This window comes from Bactrocera latifrons, unplaced genomic scaffold (genome assembly GCF_001853355.1).
Source record: "Bactrocera latifrons isolate USDA-ARS-PBARC rearing strain unplaced genomic scaffold, ASM185335v1 scaffold_71, whole genome shotgun sequence".
NCBI lineage: Eukaryota > Metazoa > Arthropoda > Insecta > Diptera > Tephritidae > Bactrocera > Bactrocera latifrons.
In genome coordinates, this window is record NW_017537390.1 from 120,354 (window position 1) to 140,914 (window position 20,561).

The 20,561-nt window shown below is 36.4% G+C and overlaps 1 protein-coding gene and 1 long non-coding RNA gene across 3 annotated transcripts in view; one reads left to right on the forward strand and one right to left on the reverse strand.

Annotated features, from left to right (window-relative positions):
* LOC108976001 overlaps positions 1–20,561 on the forward strand; it is a 424,947-nt gene that overhangs the window by 7,796 nt on the left and 396,590 nt on the right. The gene's annotated exons all lie outside the window — the stretch shown is intronic.
* Positions 1,755–20,561, reverse strand: part of LOC108975999 (netrin-A) — a 192,714-nt gene continuing 173,907 nt past the window's right edge. The window contains exons 3-7 of one of the 2 annotated variants that reach the window (XM_018944867.1): positions 19,645–19,794; positions 19,427–19,528; positions 2,949–3,014; positions 2,445–2,727; positions 1,755–2,236 (exon numbers count right to left, since the gene is read on the reverse strand). In XM_018944867.1, coding sequence (XP_018800412.1) covers positions 2,095–2,236; positions 2,445–2,727; positions 2,949–3,014; positions 19,427–19,528; positions 19,645–19,794 — 743 coding nt within the window. In that variant the 3' untranslated portion in view covers positions 1,755–2,094. Of the gene's footprint in view, positions 2,237–2,444; positions 2,728–2,948; positions 3,015–19,422; positions 19,529–19,644; positions 19,795–20,561 lie in introns of both variants that reach the window. The other variant, XM_018944868.1, reaches the window with a different exon arrangement.

Genomic DNA, 20,561 nt, shown 5'->3' on the forward strand with positions numbered 1-20,561 from the left:
CCCTAATACTATGTAAGTACATTATATTAATATTAATTTCAATATTTAATACTTTTATTGTGCGGTGTGTTAATCATTATTGCTTTTTCATACATTTGATTTTAGTTGCCATTTAATTATTATTATTTTTTCATTTGTGTACGCAAGTATTGTAAATATTTAGTCGTGTTTGTGTATATATCAATTTTTATTTTATTTGATTTTTTATTTACTTTAGGTAATTTATTGGCGCATTATTTATTGTTCCAGTTCTATTTACTTCACATAAGTATGAATTTAAACTACGTTTATGGTTCTTTATGTTTGCTATATAGGATCTGTGTGTGTGTGATTGGACTAAAATACAGTAGAGTTTGAGTAAATAGTTATGGCAAAATGTATGGCATGAAATTTAATTGCTAATAGTACGCAAAAAACTCCATTTCTCCTTAGAAATTGATAAAAAAAAAAGGATTTCAAAGAGTTAATTTTGTTATTGTTTGAAAAAGTCTGACCCTGATGCGAATAAGTATCTAGTATAAAAATTAGTTTTTGGACTATAGAAAATAATATCCGTCATATATGTATAGTATACTCTGTTGTTAGTTCTTTACTAAGCTTTATTGAGCTTTTGATCTCCAACTGAATTTTGATTACTCTGTTACTGTATAGATATTTTCTGAAAAGCCCATCAGCTTTTTAAGTTTTATAAAGGCATATAAAACTTTGTGAAAGCTTTGGAAAAGTTCCATTAATTTAAGAAATTAACATGAAAGGTCTAGAAAGCTTTTATTGCTGCAATTACTGCTTGGAATATTAGTGAAAATAATTTCGTGGCATTAGTTTTCGTAGGCTATATGTTGTTAATTATTTTCAGAGCTTTCTTGTGCTTTTGATTTCCATATGAATTTTGATTACTCTGATACTAGGTAAGCATTTTTTAAAAGTTCCATTAATTTTTAAAAGTTTTATATAAGAATACAAAACTTTGTGAAAGCTCTACAAAAGCTCACTTAGCTTTTAAAAGCTTTTAGAAATTATGTGAAAACTATTACTATTTGCTGTTTTACATATTAGATAAAATAGTTTTGTAGCATTGTCTATAGTTCTTAGTTATTTCTCGAGCTTTCAAAGTTTTATTAGCTTTCGAACAACTTTAGAAAACTTAAAAAAAAATTACATGAAACATGTATTTATTATTTTAGTTAGATTGCTTATTAATTGGCGATGAGTTAAAATATTGTACTCTTCTAAAGAATTTTGCACATAATTCATAAGCATATCCTAAGCTTTAAAAAGCTCTCAAAAGCTTAAGTAAACAGTAATGATGTAGAAAGCTTCGTCAAGACTTTTGGTAGATTATATATGTATTTTCAAATTATTTTTTTAGTATTTCAACAAAACTTTTGCTTGTAATTGCTTCTTTGTTTGACCTAGAAAAGCTTTAACTTTTAAATATATAAAAATTAATATATATATTATTTTCACGAATACTTTGGTAAATAAAAAATGCTTTCATTATATTTCAGCGTATGATTTTTACTTTATAATGTTTAAACAATTTTATCAATATGTTACAAAAGTTTGAAAAAAGCTCATATTTTTCAAAAAAGTTTATACTTAAATTATATTTTTTTTTCATTTAAAAAATAAATCGGTGTTAGTGCGAGATGAAGTAAATTATAAAAAATACTATAAATAAATAATTATGGGCGTTATTCATTTAAAAATAATAAACTAAAGAAATAATAAAATTATTGCAACTTTTTGTGCTCTTTTCGAATAATTTAGATACAATACAAATATTTTTTTTTTACACAGCTAAAAATTAATTCACTCAGATGCATACAATTACGTATATATTTCTTGCACATATGTACATACGTATGTACAAATATATGTGTATGCTTGTATGTGTGTGTGTTAATCGGCTTATTCGACTTTGAATGCATTTAAGTAGTTTTGCCTTAAAAACTATTTGAAATTATCATTATTTTTTTTTATAAATACAAATACATTTAAAATATGCGCATGTATGTATGTACGTATGTATGTTTGTGTGGAAGTGTGTATGTTTTTCAATTTTAAAATTTTTGTGCTTTTTCCAAATTCACTTTACTGACACGTTCGCGCACGTCGCTGGAAGCGTTTCATACGTCTATACCATTCATCCTTCCACTCGATCACAATGGAACGCGGACCGATGCCAAGATAGCCCGGTGGCGATTCCGAATCTCTGCCCAGTATCAGATAGGAGCTGTGAATGAGAGAGGAGAAAGCAAAAAAATATAATTTATTCAATATTTTATAACAGCTGATCAAATTTGAACCACACTGGTCCACATAAACTGTTCGTTAAAACTAATTTACATAGGAATGTAGGGTTTCTGTTAGTATCGATACATTTTGATCATTTGTTATAACTGCTTATTGATGTGTCTTATATATTCTTTTGCTTTGCTTACCGATTCATTTTGATTCTGGGACAGCGACATTCTAGATTCTTAATTGGTATGATCCAGGTCAAAGGACCCCGTTTTAGGATTGTATTCGTTGTTGCGTACTCGAGCGGGGTACGCTTGAAGATCGCCTGTATTTGTATGTCGTATTTGACCGTTTCGGGTGCGTTGTCCTCCATGGCCTCCGTTTCGTCGTCGTGATCCATTTGTTGATTTTCTTTGGTGTATTGTTCGCTGCTGCTCGTTACTTCGGTACTCGATTCGCGGCCAATCACTTTCGCCATTATTGCTGGTGGTAAGAGATGATGGAAATTAGAAATCTTATTAAGGAAATTTAGAAAACTTTAGGTGATATTTTATATTATTATAACTAGACTAAGGGCTATATAAAAAGCTCTTACGATTTTCAAAATATACTATAATTATTACTTAACTTAATTGTAATTTTAACTAAGTCGTATATTTTAAGTGAAAGCTTTTTTTGAGCTTTCATTTCTCATAAATACTTACCGTAGTCTCTTTTGCAGAATTTGTTGAGGTTTAACCTTTTTGTGCTTATTTTGCATCTTTCGCATTCTGAAAGTGAAAGTCGTAATCAAATTATAAGTACCGTTATAAATGCTGCTAATATTTATTAGTAAAAAGATTTCTAATAGTTTTTAAAGGCTATTCACAAACAAAATTATAAAAGTGATTAAAATTAAAAAAAAAAAAATTAACCAAATTCATAACTTCTTGTCTTTAACTAAAAAATTTACGTTAAAGAAAGATGAAGAAAGATGCCATCAATATTAGTTTGGGAGCTCTTTACTCCATTTCTTTATGTTTACTAAACAACAACCTAACTGTCAATTATTCTTTAGAAATAAAATGCAACAAAAATCATAATTTAATATATTTCGAAGATTTCTTTAATGTTCTTATGAAAACTAAAATTTTTTTTCGCTAAAAACCCATTCCTATCCCTCTACTATAACAACAAACCATAAAAAGCAATCCCGCAACTTGTTTTCCAACCAAAAAAGTTCTGAAATAATTCAATTTCGCCTCAATGGCCAATAAAAGACGTCAATCAGTAGCCAATTGAGACATGTGGAAATGTTGAGTACTAATTGCAACAATGCCGAAACACAAAATGCAACAAATATAGACATCCATATGTATCTACCTACATTTAGTGTGGTATATGTATACCTATTTCAGCAGAATAGCCAGCAATGCAGCCAAATTCATTCAAGAAATAAAAGTAAAAGTAAAAAATGCCTACACATATACATATGCTTTGTATACTGAGAGGCAAAAACCAAAACAAATTACATTTTAAATTTAAATACAATTCAATTACCAATGCCAATTAGCTTGGGGGCCAGAGCAGCGCTAATGTGGCTGTATGCTATTTTCTGCTTTTTCTTGCACTTTTTTTTGGTTTGCTTTTTTTCGTGCAAAAGCTATTCTTTTAAAATATAAAAAGTACAACAAAGTTTGCAGAAATGTGTTTACTTCTTTTGGATATTTTTTGCACGGAGAGAAATCGAAAGGTCTGTTACACCACACATGTGGAGTTGTAACTGCTTAATGGGGAACGMACTTCTTCTTCTTGTATTGAATTCATCTGGAGAAATTATTTTACAAAACACACCGTACTAGAGGTGTAAAAACCAGCGACAGTAAGATTAGAAGCTCAGGCGGAGCTGAACTGTAGTTACTTTCAAAATTCATATTAAAAATGGCGATAGAACTTTTCAAAAATGCCTTCATATAGCATAAGAGTCAACGTCGGCTTTGAATGCTAGAGGAAATTCGTAATAGTACTCCTATTCCCTTTTCATCTTCTATTCAATGTTAAACTAGCATACTATTTCCTAAGAAGTGAAGCAAAGAGCATTTGCAATGACCTAAAAAACTTATTTTGTGTTGTTTTAAAGAGAAGTGCGAAAAAACAAGATTGCCCAATTATTTCAACAAACGCCTATTTTATGAAACATAGACCTGAACTTGATTGTTTTAATAGCAGTGAGAACTTTTTTAATATGTGTACTAAAACAAACTTCGTTCAATAAATTGATGCATAACCAAACTAATTTGTAGAAATAACCACAAATCAATCAGCTTAGCTTTTCGAAATCTTTCAATTACTCGAAACAAAATTATAGTTGTTATAGCCGATTTGAGGTTTTACCAAGATGTATTTACAATTCACTAAGTTAGTGAAGTTGATTATATATAGATATTACATATACAAGTATGTACATATGCCAAAATAGTCTTAGAACATCTCGCCACTTAGCTAAAGCTTTCAACTAAACAACACACTCACTTAGTAAGCTAATAAATCTTAAGACCTTTCATATTTTATAATAAATTTGTTTAGATTTCTTAGATTTTTTTTAATCTACTTAATTTTTATACCCTCACTTGTCGAAACCGCCGATATAGGACCACTATAGCACATACATATGTAGCTGCTATACAAACTGAACGATCAAAAGCATGCCTTTGTATGGAAAATGTTTTATTTGATGAGGTGTCTTCGCGAAATTCGGTATGACTAATTCTCCAAGACAACAATATAATTTTCTAAGAATTTGTTGATAATGGACCACTATAGCATATAAAAAATTAGTCCTTGTATATAAAACTTTTTTATTTGACGAGCTATCTTCACGAAATATGGCATGGATTATTATCCGAGATAACGGTATAATTTTCTAAGAAATTTTTAATATTGGACCATTATAGCATATAGCTGCCATACAGACTGAGTGATCAAAATCATGCGCTTGTATAGAAAACCTTTTTTATTTGACGAGCTACCTTCACGAAATTTAACATGAATTATTCTCTAAGGCAAATATATATAGTTTTCTAAGAAATTGTTGTGATCGGACCATTATAGCATACAGCCACCATACAAACAAAGGTAAGTGAAGGCTAGAAGCTTCAATGCTACAAGAACTGCACCTGTGTGTGGGGGGTATTATAGCTTCCTTGCAGCCGTTAGTTAGCGATTTTTGTATTGTTACACATACATTGGAAATAGATAATATTGAAATATGCTTTGATTAAAGCAAGGAAAAATACTTCAACCACAATTTGGTAATTAAAAAGTTAAATAATTGCATCTAACAAAAATATTTCACAAATTTCCCACATGGAATTTTTCAAATAATTTTATGTTTTTCCAACATTTGATGGATTAGTTCAATTTTTTTGCGTAAGAGCACCCAAAACAAATCACTCAAATTGAGTGAATTTTTGGGCTGAGTAATAAACACAAATATTTTATATACCTTAAATGTAAATTATCAAAACAAATTCCTTTTAAAAGCAGGAAAACACAATAGTTCTTGCTCTTTAATACACCGCTGTAATGCTAATAAATTGCATAGCAAACACTTTCTATTATGCCGCAAAACGCTCAAAGCGAAGCAAGAAAAAAAATTCACCAAATATTTATTTAACTGCAAAAGTTAAGAGCTTCTGGCACTTAAAATGCGATTTTATTATAGCAGTTAACTAATGCAATGCGTCTAAAAACCACAATAGCAGCAGCAGCAACAACAACAACCTTAAGTGTATAAAATACACGATTACAACAAGCTTTTACATGTTAAACGAAAAGACTAGAAAATTTATAGATTTGCTTGCAGTAAATATTTGTTTATTGTTGTTGCTACACCATGCCTACCTTCCCTCCCACAATGCCAATGCGTAAAAGGTCAATTATCTGCGGAACTGTTAACTGCTGTTGATTTTTATCTTCCTCTCAATTAGATGCACGCTGATTGGATCAATAAAATGCGGTATTTATTGACTCACCAGCAAAATATAGGCCTAAACTTATTCATGTATATGTAACTGTATGTTTGCATGTGTGTGTGTATTAAAATCCCAAAAAATTACAGAATTGGAGCAATAGTGCTAAGGCAACACAAACAAGAACAATCAAAATAGCGGCAACTAAATTAGAACAACAATCAAGTGCTGCAGCTTATTGTTGTAGTTGTTGTGCCATTGCGCCTCTGTGTTGGTGTGTGTGCCCTGTATTCACTTAAGCATCACCTAAATTGGCATCACTTTCCTAGACTACGACGGCTACGGCGCTTTCAGAAAATTTTCACGCCTGCCATTTGAACAAAAAAACTGTACATATGTATAATAGATGTACATATGTATGTATATACTAGACATATACATATGAATGTGCATTGGTTTTTAAAGTTCAGGGGGCGTCGCTTACGAAGTGCAGTCAAGTTGACAAACTGTCCGCCCCGGAATGCACAGCATCGTGTTTGTATATGTATGTATTGGCATTTTTTACAATTAGCGTCAACGCGGCCTATCAATGCTTACAATTCAATTTGCTAGCTAGAATCGCAGCCAATTCAACTTTGGAAAATGCCAACGCAACTCAATACATATGTACATATCAGTCTATGCAAGTGACTCATTTAAAAAGCATCAAAACAGAAACAGTCTTGGTGTGTAAATAATAGAGTTAGAATGCTAAATGACGTGCACTTTCAGCCATTAGCGCTTATCGGATCATCATTTATTTCTTATTCAACATTATCCAATGATCTTACGTATTGTCACACGATTCCTGACAAGTTCTCTTTCGCATACATCGGGTAAATCTTTGGCCTCTTATGGATTTATTAGTTTTGATAAAAAAACGAAAGTCGCATGGAGCTTAATCCGGTGATAACCATGATCTAGTAAAATCGGCTATAACCGCGTAAGTAGTATCTACGCCAATAAGAAAGAAGAAGAAATTGGTTTAAAAAATACACCGTTTTTTCTTGCATGTAATTAACAATAACAAAAGGAGGTCTCAACCATTGTTATCACCGGATTCAGCTCCATGCGACTTCAGCCAGCGCACCAGTTGTTTTTCTTTTTTTTTGCTTGGTGTCAATTGGAGATTCCTAGTGTAATCTATTTCTCTGCTTGACCGGTGGGTACTACGTCGAGTGTTTTCATCCATTCGGACGACATGATCTAGCTAGCGTAGCCGCTGTATCTTAATTCACTGAACTACATATGCCAATGTTGTCGTATATCTCGTCTAGATCATCTCTCTTCGACTGCGGTATTCGCCATTGCCAATGCACAAAGGACCATAAATCTTCTCTCGAAAACTCGTAACGCCGACACATCAGATGTTGTCATCGTCCATGCTACTTAGTAGAACGGGAATGGTGAGTTACTTATAGAATTTGGTCTTTGCACGTCATGAGAGGACGTTACTTCTCAATTGCCTACTTAGTCCGAAGTAGCACCTGTTGGCAAGAGTTATTCTGCGTTGTATTTCGAAGCTGCCGTTGTTTTTGATGTTAACGCTGGTTTCAAGATAGACGAAATTGTCTAGAATTTCGAAGTTATGATTGTCAACAGTGATGTAGAAGCTAAGTCGCGATTGTAACGACTGTTAGCTGGATGTCAGCAGATATTTTGTCTTTCCCATTTGCTTCGCTTCTTTCTTCGAACTGGAGAGAGTAAACTAACGGTACGGTTGTTATGGCAAATTACATAAATATCATCGGCGTACGCCAGCAGCCGTACACTCTTGTAAAAAATCGTACTTTCTCTGTTCCGATCTATAGCTTGAATTATTTTCTCTAGGAATAGATTGAAGTAGTCGCACGATAGGGTGTTGCTTTGTCTGGAAGGGTCTTTTCCAAGAATTGGCGCATGGTGAATATTTGGTCGGTTGTTGATTTGCCATGTTTAAAGCCGCACTAATAAGGTCCAATTAATTTGTTGACGGTGGGCTTTAATCTTTCTCACAATACGCTCGATGGAACCTTATACGCGATGTTGAGTAGGCTTATCCCACGGATGTTGGCGCAGATTGTGAGGTTTCCTTTTTTGTGACTAGAACCACCAATTACAAGAGTTTGCTCCAGTCTTCGTACCAGCTGTTCTTTTGCATTTTGCGAAAACCAATGGTTTCGGTAGCAGCTGTACGTAAAGAGTTAGAAATGCCGTCCCACAGTCGCTCATCCGAGGCTGATTGTTAATTTTCATTAGGGGTGTTTTTTACGTAGCTCGCCTTCAAACGGATGTTCATAGGCTACCCACACCGGAAGTCGTGAGCTGCTTGAGCCATATGTAAAATAATCGTTTCTGGTCACTCCCAAGTGAATGCCGATCAGAGAACTTTCCTCAGTTGCGTAAATTTCTACACATGACACTATCAGCTTTGGTAAAGAAAGTCGTATGGAGCTTAATCCTGATTGATGCCTCCTTTTACTATCGTTAATTGTTAGCAAGAAAAACCAAGAAGAATCGAGGCAGACATTTAATTAATTAATTTTCACAAAACAGAGTTTCCTTTTGGTTTGAGTCTCTTCCCCATTTGAATATAGGTAGTCTAGAAATAAAATTAGGCGAGTTACTATTGTTGTTGTAGCGGCTATCTATTGTGCTCAATTCTGCATTGGTGGGAGTTCTTCTTTATTGGTATAGACACCGCTTACGCGATTATAGCCGAGTTTACAAAAACCCGACAATCGTTTTTCCTTTTCGCTGTTTGATGCCAACTGGAGATTCCAAGTGCAGCCAGGTCCTTCTCTTTCGCCGAACCTTTCTCTCTAAAACTCATAACGCCGACTCCTCAGATATCTCTGTACCATCAGAGCGGCGATGATGTTATGACCTATGAGTTTGGTCTTTGTTCGTCGTGAGAGGATTTGACTTCTCCATTGCTTACTTAGTCCGAAGCACTTGTTGGCAAGAGTTATTCTGCGTAGGATTTTGAGACTGACGTTGTTTTTGGTGTTAATGGTGGTTCCAAGATAGAGCAACTCTCAACGACTTCGATCTGATTGTCAACAGTTTTATCGAATGGCTCGGTAAGGTCTTCCCGATCCTGACGGAGCTTTTAGTATTGCTCAACGTCAGCTTACATAGTCGTATTAGCTTTGCGGGGATACGAAGTGCAGACATCGCGGCATAAAGGTAGCTCCTTTTCGTGCTGTCAAGAACAGCTTTGAAATCGACGAAAAAGTTATTTGTGTCGATCCTTTTTACACGGGTCCAAGAATCCAAGATTTGGATTTGGCATAGTAAATGTCTGGTCAGTTGTGAGTTCAAATTGCAACGAAGTTGCGCAAGGGTCACTGTAGATTCTCGGGGAAACTGGAACTCTTGGTCTGCTGTGGGTTTAACTCAAAGTACGCTATTCATTGGGAGAGTGTTTGCCTTCAGTGCATGTCTGAAACTTGTTCTGTCTGTAGTCTATTTGGCTTTATGTTCAACGGCGTAATGATCTCTTGATGCTCCTAGGAAGCAGTTCCGCTTTAAACCCCCGGATGGGGGGATGATTTCATCAAAAAAAAAAAAAAAAAAAAAAAAAAAAAAATTAAAAAAAGGGGGGATGATTTAAAAAAAAAAAAAAAAAAAAAAAGCAAAAATTGCTTGGAGGTGTTCGACGGGAGAGATCAGGTGGTATCCCGGTATCGTATGGAGTGCAGTGTTCTCTGAAGATTCTTCAGGGCGACCATACCGGTGCTGTGTATGCTAGTAAATGACTGACCGACTGTCACGTATGTTACCAAGAATGTTACTGTGTCTTTTTCCCAGGTGCTGTCGGCTAGCTACTTGAGTTGAGGATTTTGCTGCAATTTGGTGATCTTTGCCAAAGTAGTGGGGTGAAGAAGCACAATCTGCCAAGTGTAACTGCTAAAAGCTTATAATTGTTGACAGTCGGAAATTTCTTGCCTTATCGTGGTTTATTCGTAATTATTAGTAGCTCAAAGCCATAGTACTTTATTTAATATGTATGTATATCCATAGTTATAATCAAAAATTCTCTTACTTGACATATTTGTATTTGTTTCCGAACCTCTGCTTAAGAAATTATGCCCTTTTCCAATGTGCTAATAATAATTTCTCAAAAATATTAGCAAGTAACAAATTGAAGACTCAAGCCGCTTTAAAGCATTGCAAAACAAAAAAAAAAAAAAATTAAAAAAAGTACTCTCATAGTCGCTAACCAAGTGAACATCAACCGAGAGCAGTTTCCCTGTTCCCCTTTTGCCAAAGAGCCGACACCAATGCTAGGCATTTGGAGCGAAAGCAACGCAATAATGCTGCAAAAGCGACTTGGGACATGTTTAAGTGAATTACATGTGAGTTTCATTATTTGTTGTTTTAAGCGCCTTTCACGGCGCACTAGTTCAGGGGGCGAAACTAGAGCTAACAATTTGCATTTGCGATTCCTTTCAAAGCGAAGCCGGCGTTTTCAATTACATTTAATTGTGACAATACGCCAGAAGGGGGCGCGACCGAAACAAGAAGTGCCAGCAAAAACCGCCAACTGTTTGTTTGAAAGCGACAAATGATAATTACGGCAGTTTGCGAAAAGCTATTAACGGCATTAAAGTGCATTGCGAGCTATGTGTCTCCATTCGCCGAGCAAGCAGTAAAAGTACAAATTGCTAAAAAATGTTATAAATCTCTCAAATTTGTCTCACTTTTAAGTTTATTTGACCAACTTTTTGGCGAAAAGTTATGCCTTGCTGCGGCATGCCACAAGTGTGCTCACCAACTATAATTTACTCTCCATTCAAGTCGCGCTGCTTGAGCGTCTGTCTCTTAAGTGCTTTGCTGAATTTATTAAGTGTTATACTCGTTAAGTTCCAGTTAAGTCCAACCGACATTTGTTTGCAAAATATTCTTATATAATCATAAATATTTGTTGCAAATGCGCTTTTCGTTGCTTTTTGCATAAGTTGGAAATAAACGTGGCACTTGCAGCCCGAACAACTAAACTAACTGCATAACTGCATAATTCATAGCTAAAATGCAACTCGTTTTTCTCACTCTCCAACTCTCTCCATCTTTTGCTCTCTGTGGACCGCGCATTGTGTGGATACTTTGTCGGGTAGGACCTTTTCATGTCCAGCAGACAAGAAATATTTCATTTTGAAACTTATTTTAAATTTCGTTCTTGCCTCCCCTGTTTTTTCCTTAGTCCTGTCCTTTGTGCCGCTGCTGCTGTTCTACTTTACCCGTTGACTTGTGGCCTGACGTTTGTTTTGCATTTAGGAAGTTGCCTCTTTTAGTGCTCCGTGCTCTCATTTCACTCATTCACTTTTAAAGTTGACTAACAGTGTCTTTGTTGTTTTTTGCTATTGTTGGTTTTTATTTGTCGTGTAAATATTACAAATGGAGTTTGTTTTTCATTAGAAATGAGATTATTCATGTGACGAGTTAGTTTGTGTGTTTGTTGTTAACAAAGTGCATATTTCATTTGAAAGTGTAAGTAAATTAGAATAAGTAAGTTCTACGTAGTGTTTTGAGTTCAAGAAATTTATTTGCCTTACGTTGAAATTAAAAGTGGAATAATGCTGTTGGTGGAAGTAATTGTAGTGGTTGAGGAAAAAATTCGTCAGCGACTCAAAAGTGGAATTTGAATACAGTAGAAACTCGATTAACCGGACTAATTGTTGTCGATAGGCATTCGGATAATCGAAAATCCGGATAATCGAATTTATGAAGAAAAACAAATAGATATCAACGAAAATCAATGTTTACTAAGAAATGAACACTTACTTATGTATGTATGTACATATTTTCTTAGATTACATTTTATACACATCACTAAACTGCAGCATTAATCATGAAATAAGTAGGTAGGTAATAAGTTTAATTTGGTTTAAAATATTTGGTAATTGTCATTTGACGTAAGCAACTTTTTCTCTTCATTGCTGTTATAACACGAATTCGTTTGAGAGTAGTTTCCAGGGCATGAAATGCTACATCATCAGATGGTCCTGTATCATTTTCTACGTTTATGTTTTCTTCTGTTTCATCTTCTTGCATTTCCTGCTGTTCATTTATCTGCAAAATGTTTTCTACGAGTTTGTCATCAGCCGTAATCTGAAATCCTTGATCATTACTGTCACAAGTGACCCACTCCTTCCAAGCCTTGCTTAAAGTCTTCCTTTCAATCAAATCCCATGCATCTACAACCATATAATAATACTTCTTTGAATTCATGTCCTTAAAAAATGATAATACTACTTCTACATTATCTTCTTTATCCCCACTTTTCTATAAAGTCGTTTCAATGTTTCAATAACACTTTGATCCATTTATGTCACATAAAGATTCAAAAATTTTACTTTAAACTTTCCATTTTCCCTCTCTAACAAATCAGCTGAAGGATGGGTTGGCGCATTATCCAGTAAAAGTAGCACATTTACATTTTTATATCTTGGAGCTGAATTCTCTCGGTCCAAAGGTCCAGATATCGGTTGCCCAGTTGATGGTTTTTGTAAAAACCAACAATACAGAGCTTCTTCTAAAAGTTCATGTTTCGGTCTCCTCATCATTTTCCGATTTGTACTCCCGTCTTCACTATCTAATTTGCAGGTGTATAATCGAATCGGTACCTACACCATATTTTTCAGCTAACCTACGGCCGGTTTCTCCCTTTTTTAGTGAATCCATGACATTTATTTTGTGTTTAAGCGATAAAGCACCACTCTCTTACGCTTTTGCATGTTTAAATATGTAGACGTGACACGCACGTCAGAGCGGAGTCACAATTGCAAACGAACTAAAACAATAATGAAATGCGCGGAGCAGCGGTAGCGACCCCACATAGCGCGGGCGGAATATGCAAGTTCCGACACGTTCATGATTCCATAATTTCGACCTGTGGGTACATATAAATTGGTCGCGGTTGGTAGTCCGGATAATCCCGAATCCGTATAACTGCGGGCCGGATAAACGAGTTTCTACTGTATTGAGTTTCCCTTTCTTGGTTAGGTATATCCTACTTGTACCATAACTTAAGAATTTTTTTAAAATTCTTTACGTTGAGACTCATATTGGGAATATCAAGTTTTTATTTACGCTATATTTCCTTTAAGGAAGAGCTTCAGGTGTTACATAGCTTTACGGCTTTCAAAAAATCGATTTTTTTATTGTCTTAGTAAGTTTTAAAACACCTCTAGTTAGAACATTGTCCTAAATTTTCAAGTTGAACAGAGTAATAGTTTCGGGGATACAGCCTTGAGAACTTGTGCGCTCGAGGCTAGCTGGGCTAAGTGCGCCGATTTTCTCAATACTGTGTTTTTGAAGTCGGTTGTCAAGATTTCTCGAGAGCTACTCAACCGATCTTCATGAAATTTTACACAGGTCTTTCATATACAATTCTTAAAGACTTGCACGAAGGATTTTTTTTCGATTACAACTATTTAAAAAAAATGTCGCGAAGTGTTAATTTTCTTGTAAAAATGTCTGCCAAAAATCCGATTTTCAGTTTGTTTAAAGTTAAAGTTTTAACTAAAACACGTATTTTTTTTGCACTTTAGATGCTTCTACAATGGTCATTGTTTGAAGTTTCCAGTCTGATGGTCACTTTTTAGCACTCCTACTAGAGTTCTTATGTTATTCATTCAGAATTTTAGATTCATTCATGTCACGTTTATCTACTAGCTGATCAAGTCAAGGGTTGTCTCCAAGTAGCCAGAGGCATGTAAATTCCTTCTTTTCCGGAGCCTAATTGTAGAACAGTGACTGTAAATCTGTTTGACAGTTTCCAGAGATATGTCTATTTATTAGGTTGACAGTTCCCAGGGATATCTCTATTTATGTCCTGGAACCCTTGAAATAGGATATTTTCTTTAAGTGGATCATTAAATGATCAAGGTATTCTTTCTCTACATTTGACGAATTCCTAAGAGACTTTAGTGATTTCACAGCCGATTGGTGTCTGTGTGCATAAATATATTGCTTGTCGTGAGCAGACTTCTTGTTAGTACACGAAATCTTTCTTTAATTGCTGTGATCTTCGCTTCAAAGCTACCGCAGTCGTCTGGTATTCGGAAGGCGATTTTTGTGTGTAATTTTTGCTGAAAAGACATTATCTAGTTTCAACCTACTCGTATAGACGCTTATTCCAGCATCCTTCTCCACCTGGTCCCTTTTCTATTATTCACTGGAAGGAAGCGTAATATTGGCACGGAATTGAAATTTATTTCCAAAATCCGTGGTGTTGTATAGAAAAGGGCACGTTTCAGTGAAACGTTTTTGTATATAAAATTGGAAATATTACGAATGGAGCCTATGCTTCATCATTAGACAGGATTTTGCAAGTTCTCAGCCACAATATGACTACCCTAACCTTTTTATAATCGGTTATTCATTTTAATTTCATCGTATTCGATTGCATCTTCGGATATATCGTCATATTCACTATTTTCTTTGTTTAATAGAATGGAGATATATTGTCAACCTTATAAGAATCATATCCGTTTCGTGGGAAAATAATGGACCTAGTGAATGTTTAGATGGTTTTGTGGTCGGGCGCCTCTCCATTGCTCTTTTCAACCAACCAACGACATTCGGTCTGTGAGTCTCCCATTTCGTAACGCGGAGATAAACGAATTTATAACCATAAAAAGCATTAAATATAACCTGAAAATCTTAAATTATCTCGCCTTGTAATTTTATATCATCACTATCCATTTAGTGTTCACTAAAAGACGTGTAATACTTTCGGTTATCAAACAGCCATTAAAACGGCGTTTAACAAGTGATTACCTCGTATGTGTCTATGTTCACTCCAAAGCTTGCTAGCAGCTTCTTACAAGCTTATAACTCCCAGTGTGGACCAGCAGTAGCAGTGTTTGTTGTCAGTTGTTGGCTGTCGCCCAGGAGTGCTCCCACATACATACATACGTATCATCAAGTATGTCGCATGAAATCCACAGAGGACAAGCGTTAAAGCTACTCGGGCTTTTTTACCCCGCCTTACAGTCTGTTAGTACAGTTTTGGCTAAGCTTAAAGTTTAACAATAAGCAGCGAGTGACTAACATTACGAGCGCAAATATTTTACGACCTCTGGGACTATGGGCGAAAAACCTTATCAGGCAAAACAATATATCAGCGTGTATTTGTATGGCGTGTCGCGTTGTTGTAGTTGTCTTTATTATCAATATTTATGCATTAACGCTTTCGCGGCAGCCACAGTGGCAACGTGAGATATTTGTTTGTATATGCCATACTCAAGAAGTGTCAGTAAAAATAAGCCGCAGCAGCAGCAGCAGCAGCAGCAGCAGCTAAAACTTCTGGCCACAAGTCATTGCCGCAAGCAGCAAACTTTTCAGTTTGTTTACTTTAATCATTTTCAGCACCCTTTCGCCCCACTCGTGCACTCGTTGCATGTGCAACACACAACATGCTCTTATGCTGTTGACTCTCCGCGCGCTGTCTGTGTCTGCTGCACGTAATTTGTTTACATTTTGCGAAGTTGCTATATAAAATTATTCAATTATGTAAGCAACTAAGTATTTCTTTTTATTACATTATAAGCGAGCCGTGCGGGCGTTTTATGGAAAATCACTTTGACGCGGACTTCTTCTATTATTTACAACCGCAAATATGCTTACGATTCACCTGCCTAGCTCGCTTGCTCGCTTTTTCACGCTTGCGCTCACCCACCCTATTGGTAAACACAAACAAACAGTAACTTCGGTTGCACCGAAGCTAGAATGCCCTTCACAAGAGAAACCGTTTCTTTACAAGAACTATACTTTGTTCGGTCGGTTTGTATGGCAGCTACATATATGTATGCAATAGTGGTCCGATGTGGACCATATATTGGAAGATTGCCTTGGAAAATATCTATGCTAATTTTCGTGAAAATATCTCGTCGAATGAAGAAGTTATCCATACAAGGACTTGATTTTGAACGTTGAGTTTGTATGACAGCTATGTATATTTTATATTAGCCCTTGGGGAGGAAATAATCGATATCTCCAACACTGAGGCACTTCTTCTTCTTTACTGGCATAAACACGCCTACGCGGTTATAGCCGAGTTAACAACAACGCACCAGTTGTTTCTGCTTTTTGCTATGTGGCGTCAATTGGCGTTTCCAAGCGAAGCCAGGTCCTTCTCCACCTGATATTTGGAACGGAGTGGAGGCTTCCCCTTCCTCTGATCACCTGGGCGGGTATTCCGTCGAATACTTCCAGAGGTGGAGTGTTTTCGTCCATATGTACGACACGACGTAGCCAGCGCAGCTCCTGACGTCGACTCATCAGATGTTCCCATCGTCCATGACTCTGCACCATATAACAGGACGGGGATGATGAGTGGCTTGTAGAATTTGATCTGTTAGCAAGAGTTCTTGTGCGTTGAATTTGGAGGCTGACATTGCTGAGGCATAAGTTTCTGTTTAAACAGACCGACAGACCGACACGGCTAAATCAACTCAGGTAGTCGCCCTGATCATATAAATATACATTTTATATGTTCTCCGTCGTTTCCTTGTAGCTATTACAAACTTCGTGACAAACTCAATATATTCTCTTGAGGGTATAAAACTGTCTTGCAGGCGCTCAGAAGTTGCACAGCATGATGCGACAGGAAATGAGGAAATCTTTATTTTATAGCAGCTATTAATTGCATTCTCTTGAGCAGCCACTGGCCTCCCGTCTACATGGCGGCCACACTAAATAGCTTTACAACATCAGCAATACTTCCTTAGCTTCGCAGGCAGGCAGTTTCATCTTCTGCTGTTTGAAGGCCGCGTGAAATGTAGCAACTTTTCGCCACGCCCTCCTTTGCCCGTTGAGCTGCTTATCATTCTTAGTATTTGTTACTAAAGATTTTTTAATTACACTCACACTTCGGTGCTCATCGGTTTCTATGACTTTTTGTTCGCCAGACTCGTCGTCAGTGTGACTATTTACCTGCGCTCCTATAAGTGCTTCACACATATTGTGCAGTAAGTTAGGTATATGTATGGTCGCTAACCCACTTGTGAGCGCGTTGAGGTGTTAATAATGTCTGCATAGTCGTATATTCCCTAATCTACCCCAATGCTTGGAACCCTCACAAGTTTTCTTTTTCTTACTATTCAAAGAATATTTCTCCGCGAGTTTAATGAACTTTTTAAGTGCGAGCATCACGTGACGAGTGTTTTCCATAGTCGTCATGTGATAAATAAATATTATTTCTTTAATTGCTTTATTATATAGATATGTATATATGCATAGATATATGTATACATACAAACAAACAAGAAAAATATTATACATACGTGTATGAAAATAAGTATGTAAATCAAAGCGAAGCAATTTAAATTTAAATGAATTAACGGAAATTTGTAAAGTCAGATGTGTAATGCGTGTTCTTTTTCTAAACCTGTTTCTAAGCTTCTGGAGCAAGATTTGCTATTTTAACTGAATTGACTAAATCTGGTATTGCCAGATTTCGACATTCATTCTTTCAGTTGGCATCTGCAGTGTATTGCTGACTACACCAACAATAGCACTTAATGCCATTTTAAGCATAGCACCCGTGGATATTGCCGGCAGATGTATTGTCTAAGGCTCAGAGAAGCTGGGTATATAAAAGGGTCCAAACAGGGACATACCACAACTCTCTTCTTCAATTACTTTTCTGAAAAATTGGACCACTGCACTGCAGAGGCTGCTCCGGGAGCTATTTCTCTGCTCAGATACCGACAAGGAATATATGAACGAAGAGAAATCGTTTGAGGTGAGGTACATTAAGCTTTTTCAAGCATGAGTCGAAGCTAGGAGGAGTCGAGGTCGGAGGTAAAGTATTTTGTAAGGAGTTCTCAGTTAAATTCTGCTTTATGCTACTTAGGACTACTGTAGTGTTTTCATGTAGCAGAAGCTGTTATAAAAGTAGCATTAGACTTAAGTGGCGCTTCTGTCAGGGAGGTGACTATTCACTCCGAGGTGACCATTCACTCCGACAGCAATACTAGCGTCGAGATCGTAAACTGGGCGCTCAAAGTTAGGAGTGTCGAGCTATAGCATCAAGCTACTACATTATCAGACTCGTTTGCTTGCCTGGTCGTAACAGAATCGCTTGAAATTACAAAGTCAATGAGCTATCAAGAGGACATCCCCGCTCGCATAAGAGTGGGAAAAGTTGAATCTCCGTTGTTATCTTGCGTTCTAGCTCTGGACCTATGGATCTCTAGTGAGCTGACAGGCGTTGGTCGACGATTTTTCTACTTCCTCTAGCAAAGTTCATCTTGCCACAATCGTTAGAGATCTTTCTGAGCATTGTCCAACACGCTTTTTTGCTGTAAGGCTAAAAATCCAGTAGGACATCAATGTCAAAGTTGTATGGTAAGAGGTGAGGTAGAATCATCTCGTTATTTTCTTCTCCATTGTCCAGCTTTTGCAAAACTGATGTTGAAACATCTCGACAGTCATACTTTCGGCGAACCAGGATAGCCGATCCTAACCGCCATCTCAATAAATTTGAGATAGACTCATAGCGCTTTGTCGATTTAAAAAGGTCGTTAGAATCAATTGTGTAAAAGTGGATCGGCATTATAAGTTGTCCAAGTGAGTTCCCTAGTAGGATCGACTAGTTAACATATACTCTCTCTGAAATCTTATCCATATTAATGTAACAGTATTGTTGATATGTTTGGTCGAGAAATGCCGATATTTTATGGACCATTTTGTCACACAAGTAGTAAGATATGCGGATATAGGTATTAAAACTGTTTATTTTTCAAAAATTTAAAGAGAGATTTCGAATTTTCTCTCCATATATACTTTAGAAATTCATTTTCTTTCGAGAGAGTGATCATTTGCAGATTAGTCGGGTCTCCTTTATCCAAATAGACTCGATTTGATATTCCAAGAGTGTCTACAAAGCAATATTCATAAGAATTTAAAAAGTTTTATACCGTTAAAGCAACAATTTTGGCAGAATCACATTACATTATTCGAAGTTTCTGATCGAAAATAGACATTATGGGGATAGGGATATTTTTTCTATTAAACCAAGCCTTTTATCTATTGATTAGTAAGGGAAGAAGAAATTTAGTAAAACACTAACATAGTTGGAGTTAGAAAAGCTCTATGGAGATAGGTATAGGTATGTAGGTCAACCAAAGAAACATATAAACAAACCCGTCAAAGGAAAACAACACCAACAAAAAAGTGATAAAAAGCGAACACTTACTTACCCCTCCCACCTTCTGTGCGATAAGGTGCATTGGTATCATGTGGATCTGGTTCAGGTGCGGTATTCTGTGTGTCCAACATATTCGCTTTGCGTGCGGGAATTTCTGTTATAGAAGAAGGGACATACGGATATACGAAAAAATGACATTAGTAGGAAGGCATTTGTCGAGATTTGTAAATAATGGCGAAGAAATATTATGAACGGAAAGCAAGAACTTACTGATGCATGGCGCAATGTGTGAACGGCTCTGTTGATAGCCACGCGCGCAGCGATTGCAGGTAAGGCCGGTCACACCGTCCTTGCAGGGGCATTGGCCGGAGGTGTTGTTGCAAGTTTTGCCCGACGACCCGATCGGATGGCATTCACAGGCTGCAAGAAAGGAAAGAAAAATGAATTAGTGAAATGAAATGCAAAGAAATAAATGGTAAAAATTTCATAAGGCGTACATATGGAGTGCATTTAGTGCTTGAATTTACGCGCCGCTACACACAAAATAACGGCAATCTTAATGTGCAACCAAATGTGGCTGCTGAGGAGGCTTAATACTGCAGACCTTTAAATATTGCACAATTTTTGTTTGCTTTCTTGAGATTTAATCACTTGTAATTAGCTGTGTAGCGCTTTAAGGCTGCGCAGTCAAGTGCGAGAACAAAGACGATATTTTGGTGGTCAACAGTTGAACGCATCAATATCAAATGGCGATGAAGCGCAACAATTGAAAATGATAAGTCGAGGCAAAACCTAGCGAAAGCTGTGAAGTAGCGCTGTTGTTCTCTTCCGCTTGGCTGTTGAACCGTACAAAATTCAAGTGGATCGCTACTGAAAGCGGCGTAATACGTGGATAGGCGCGTAAAGTGCGAACAAAAGGATTGCATAGCAGAGATTTTGAAGAGAGATAGAGAGATATATAGGTAGGTAGTGCGCGGGGGAATGCGTTGAGTTGTAAGTGGTTCACTTGCGGTCTGCAAACACATCAATAAGAACCAGACGCGCTCCATCGCTGAAGGCCTGATTTTCCGCAGCATGCGAGCGTTGAATGATCAAACCCGTTGCAATCCAGCTGTTGAAGAACTGGAAGGAAATTCTTTCACCATTCTTTTCACGCTATTGCTCGCCAAGCTATTTTACGATGTCCA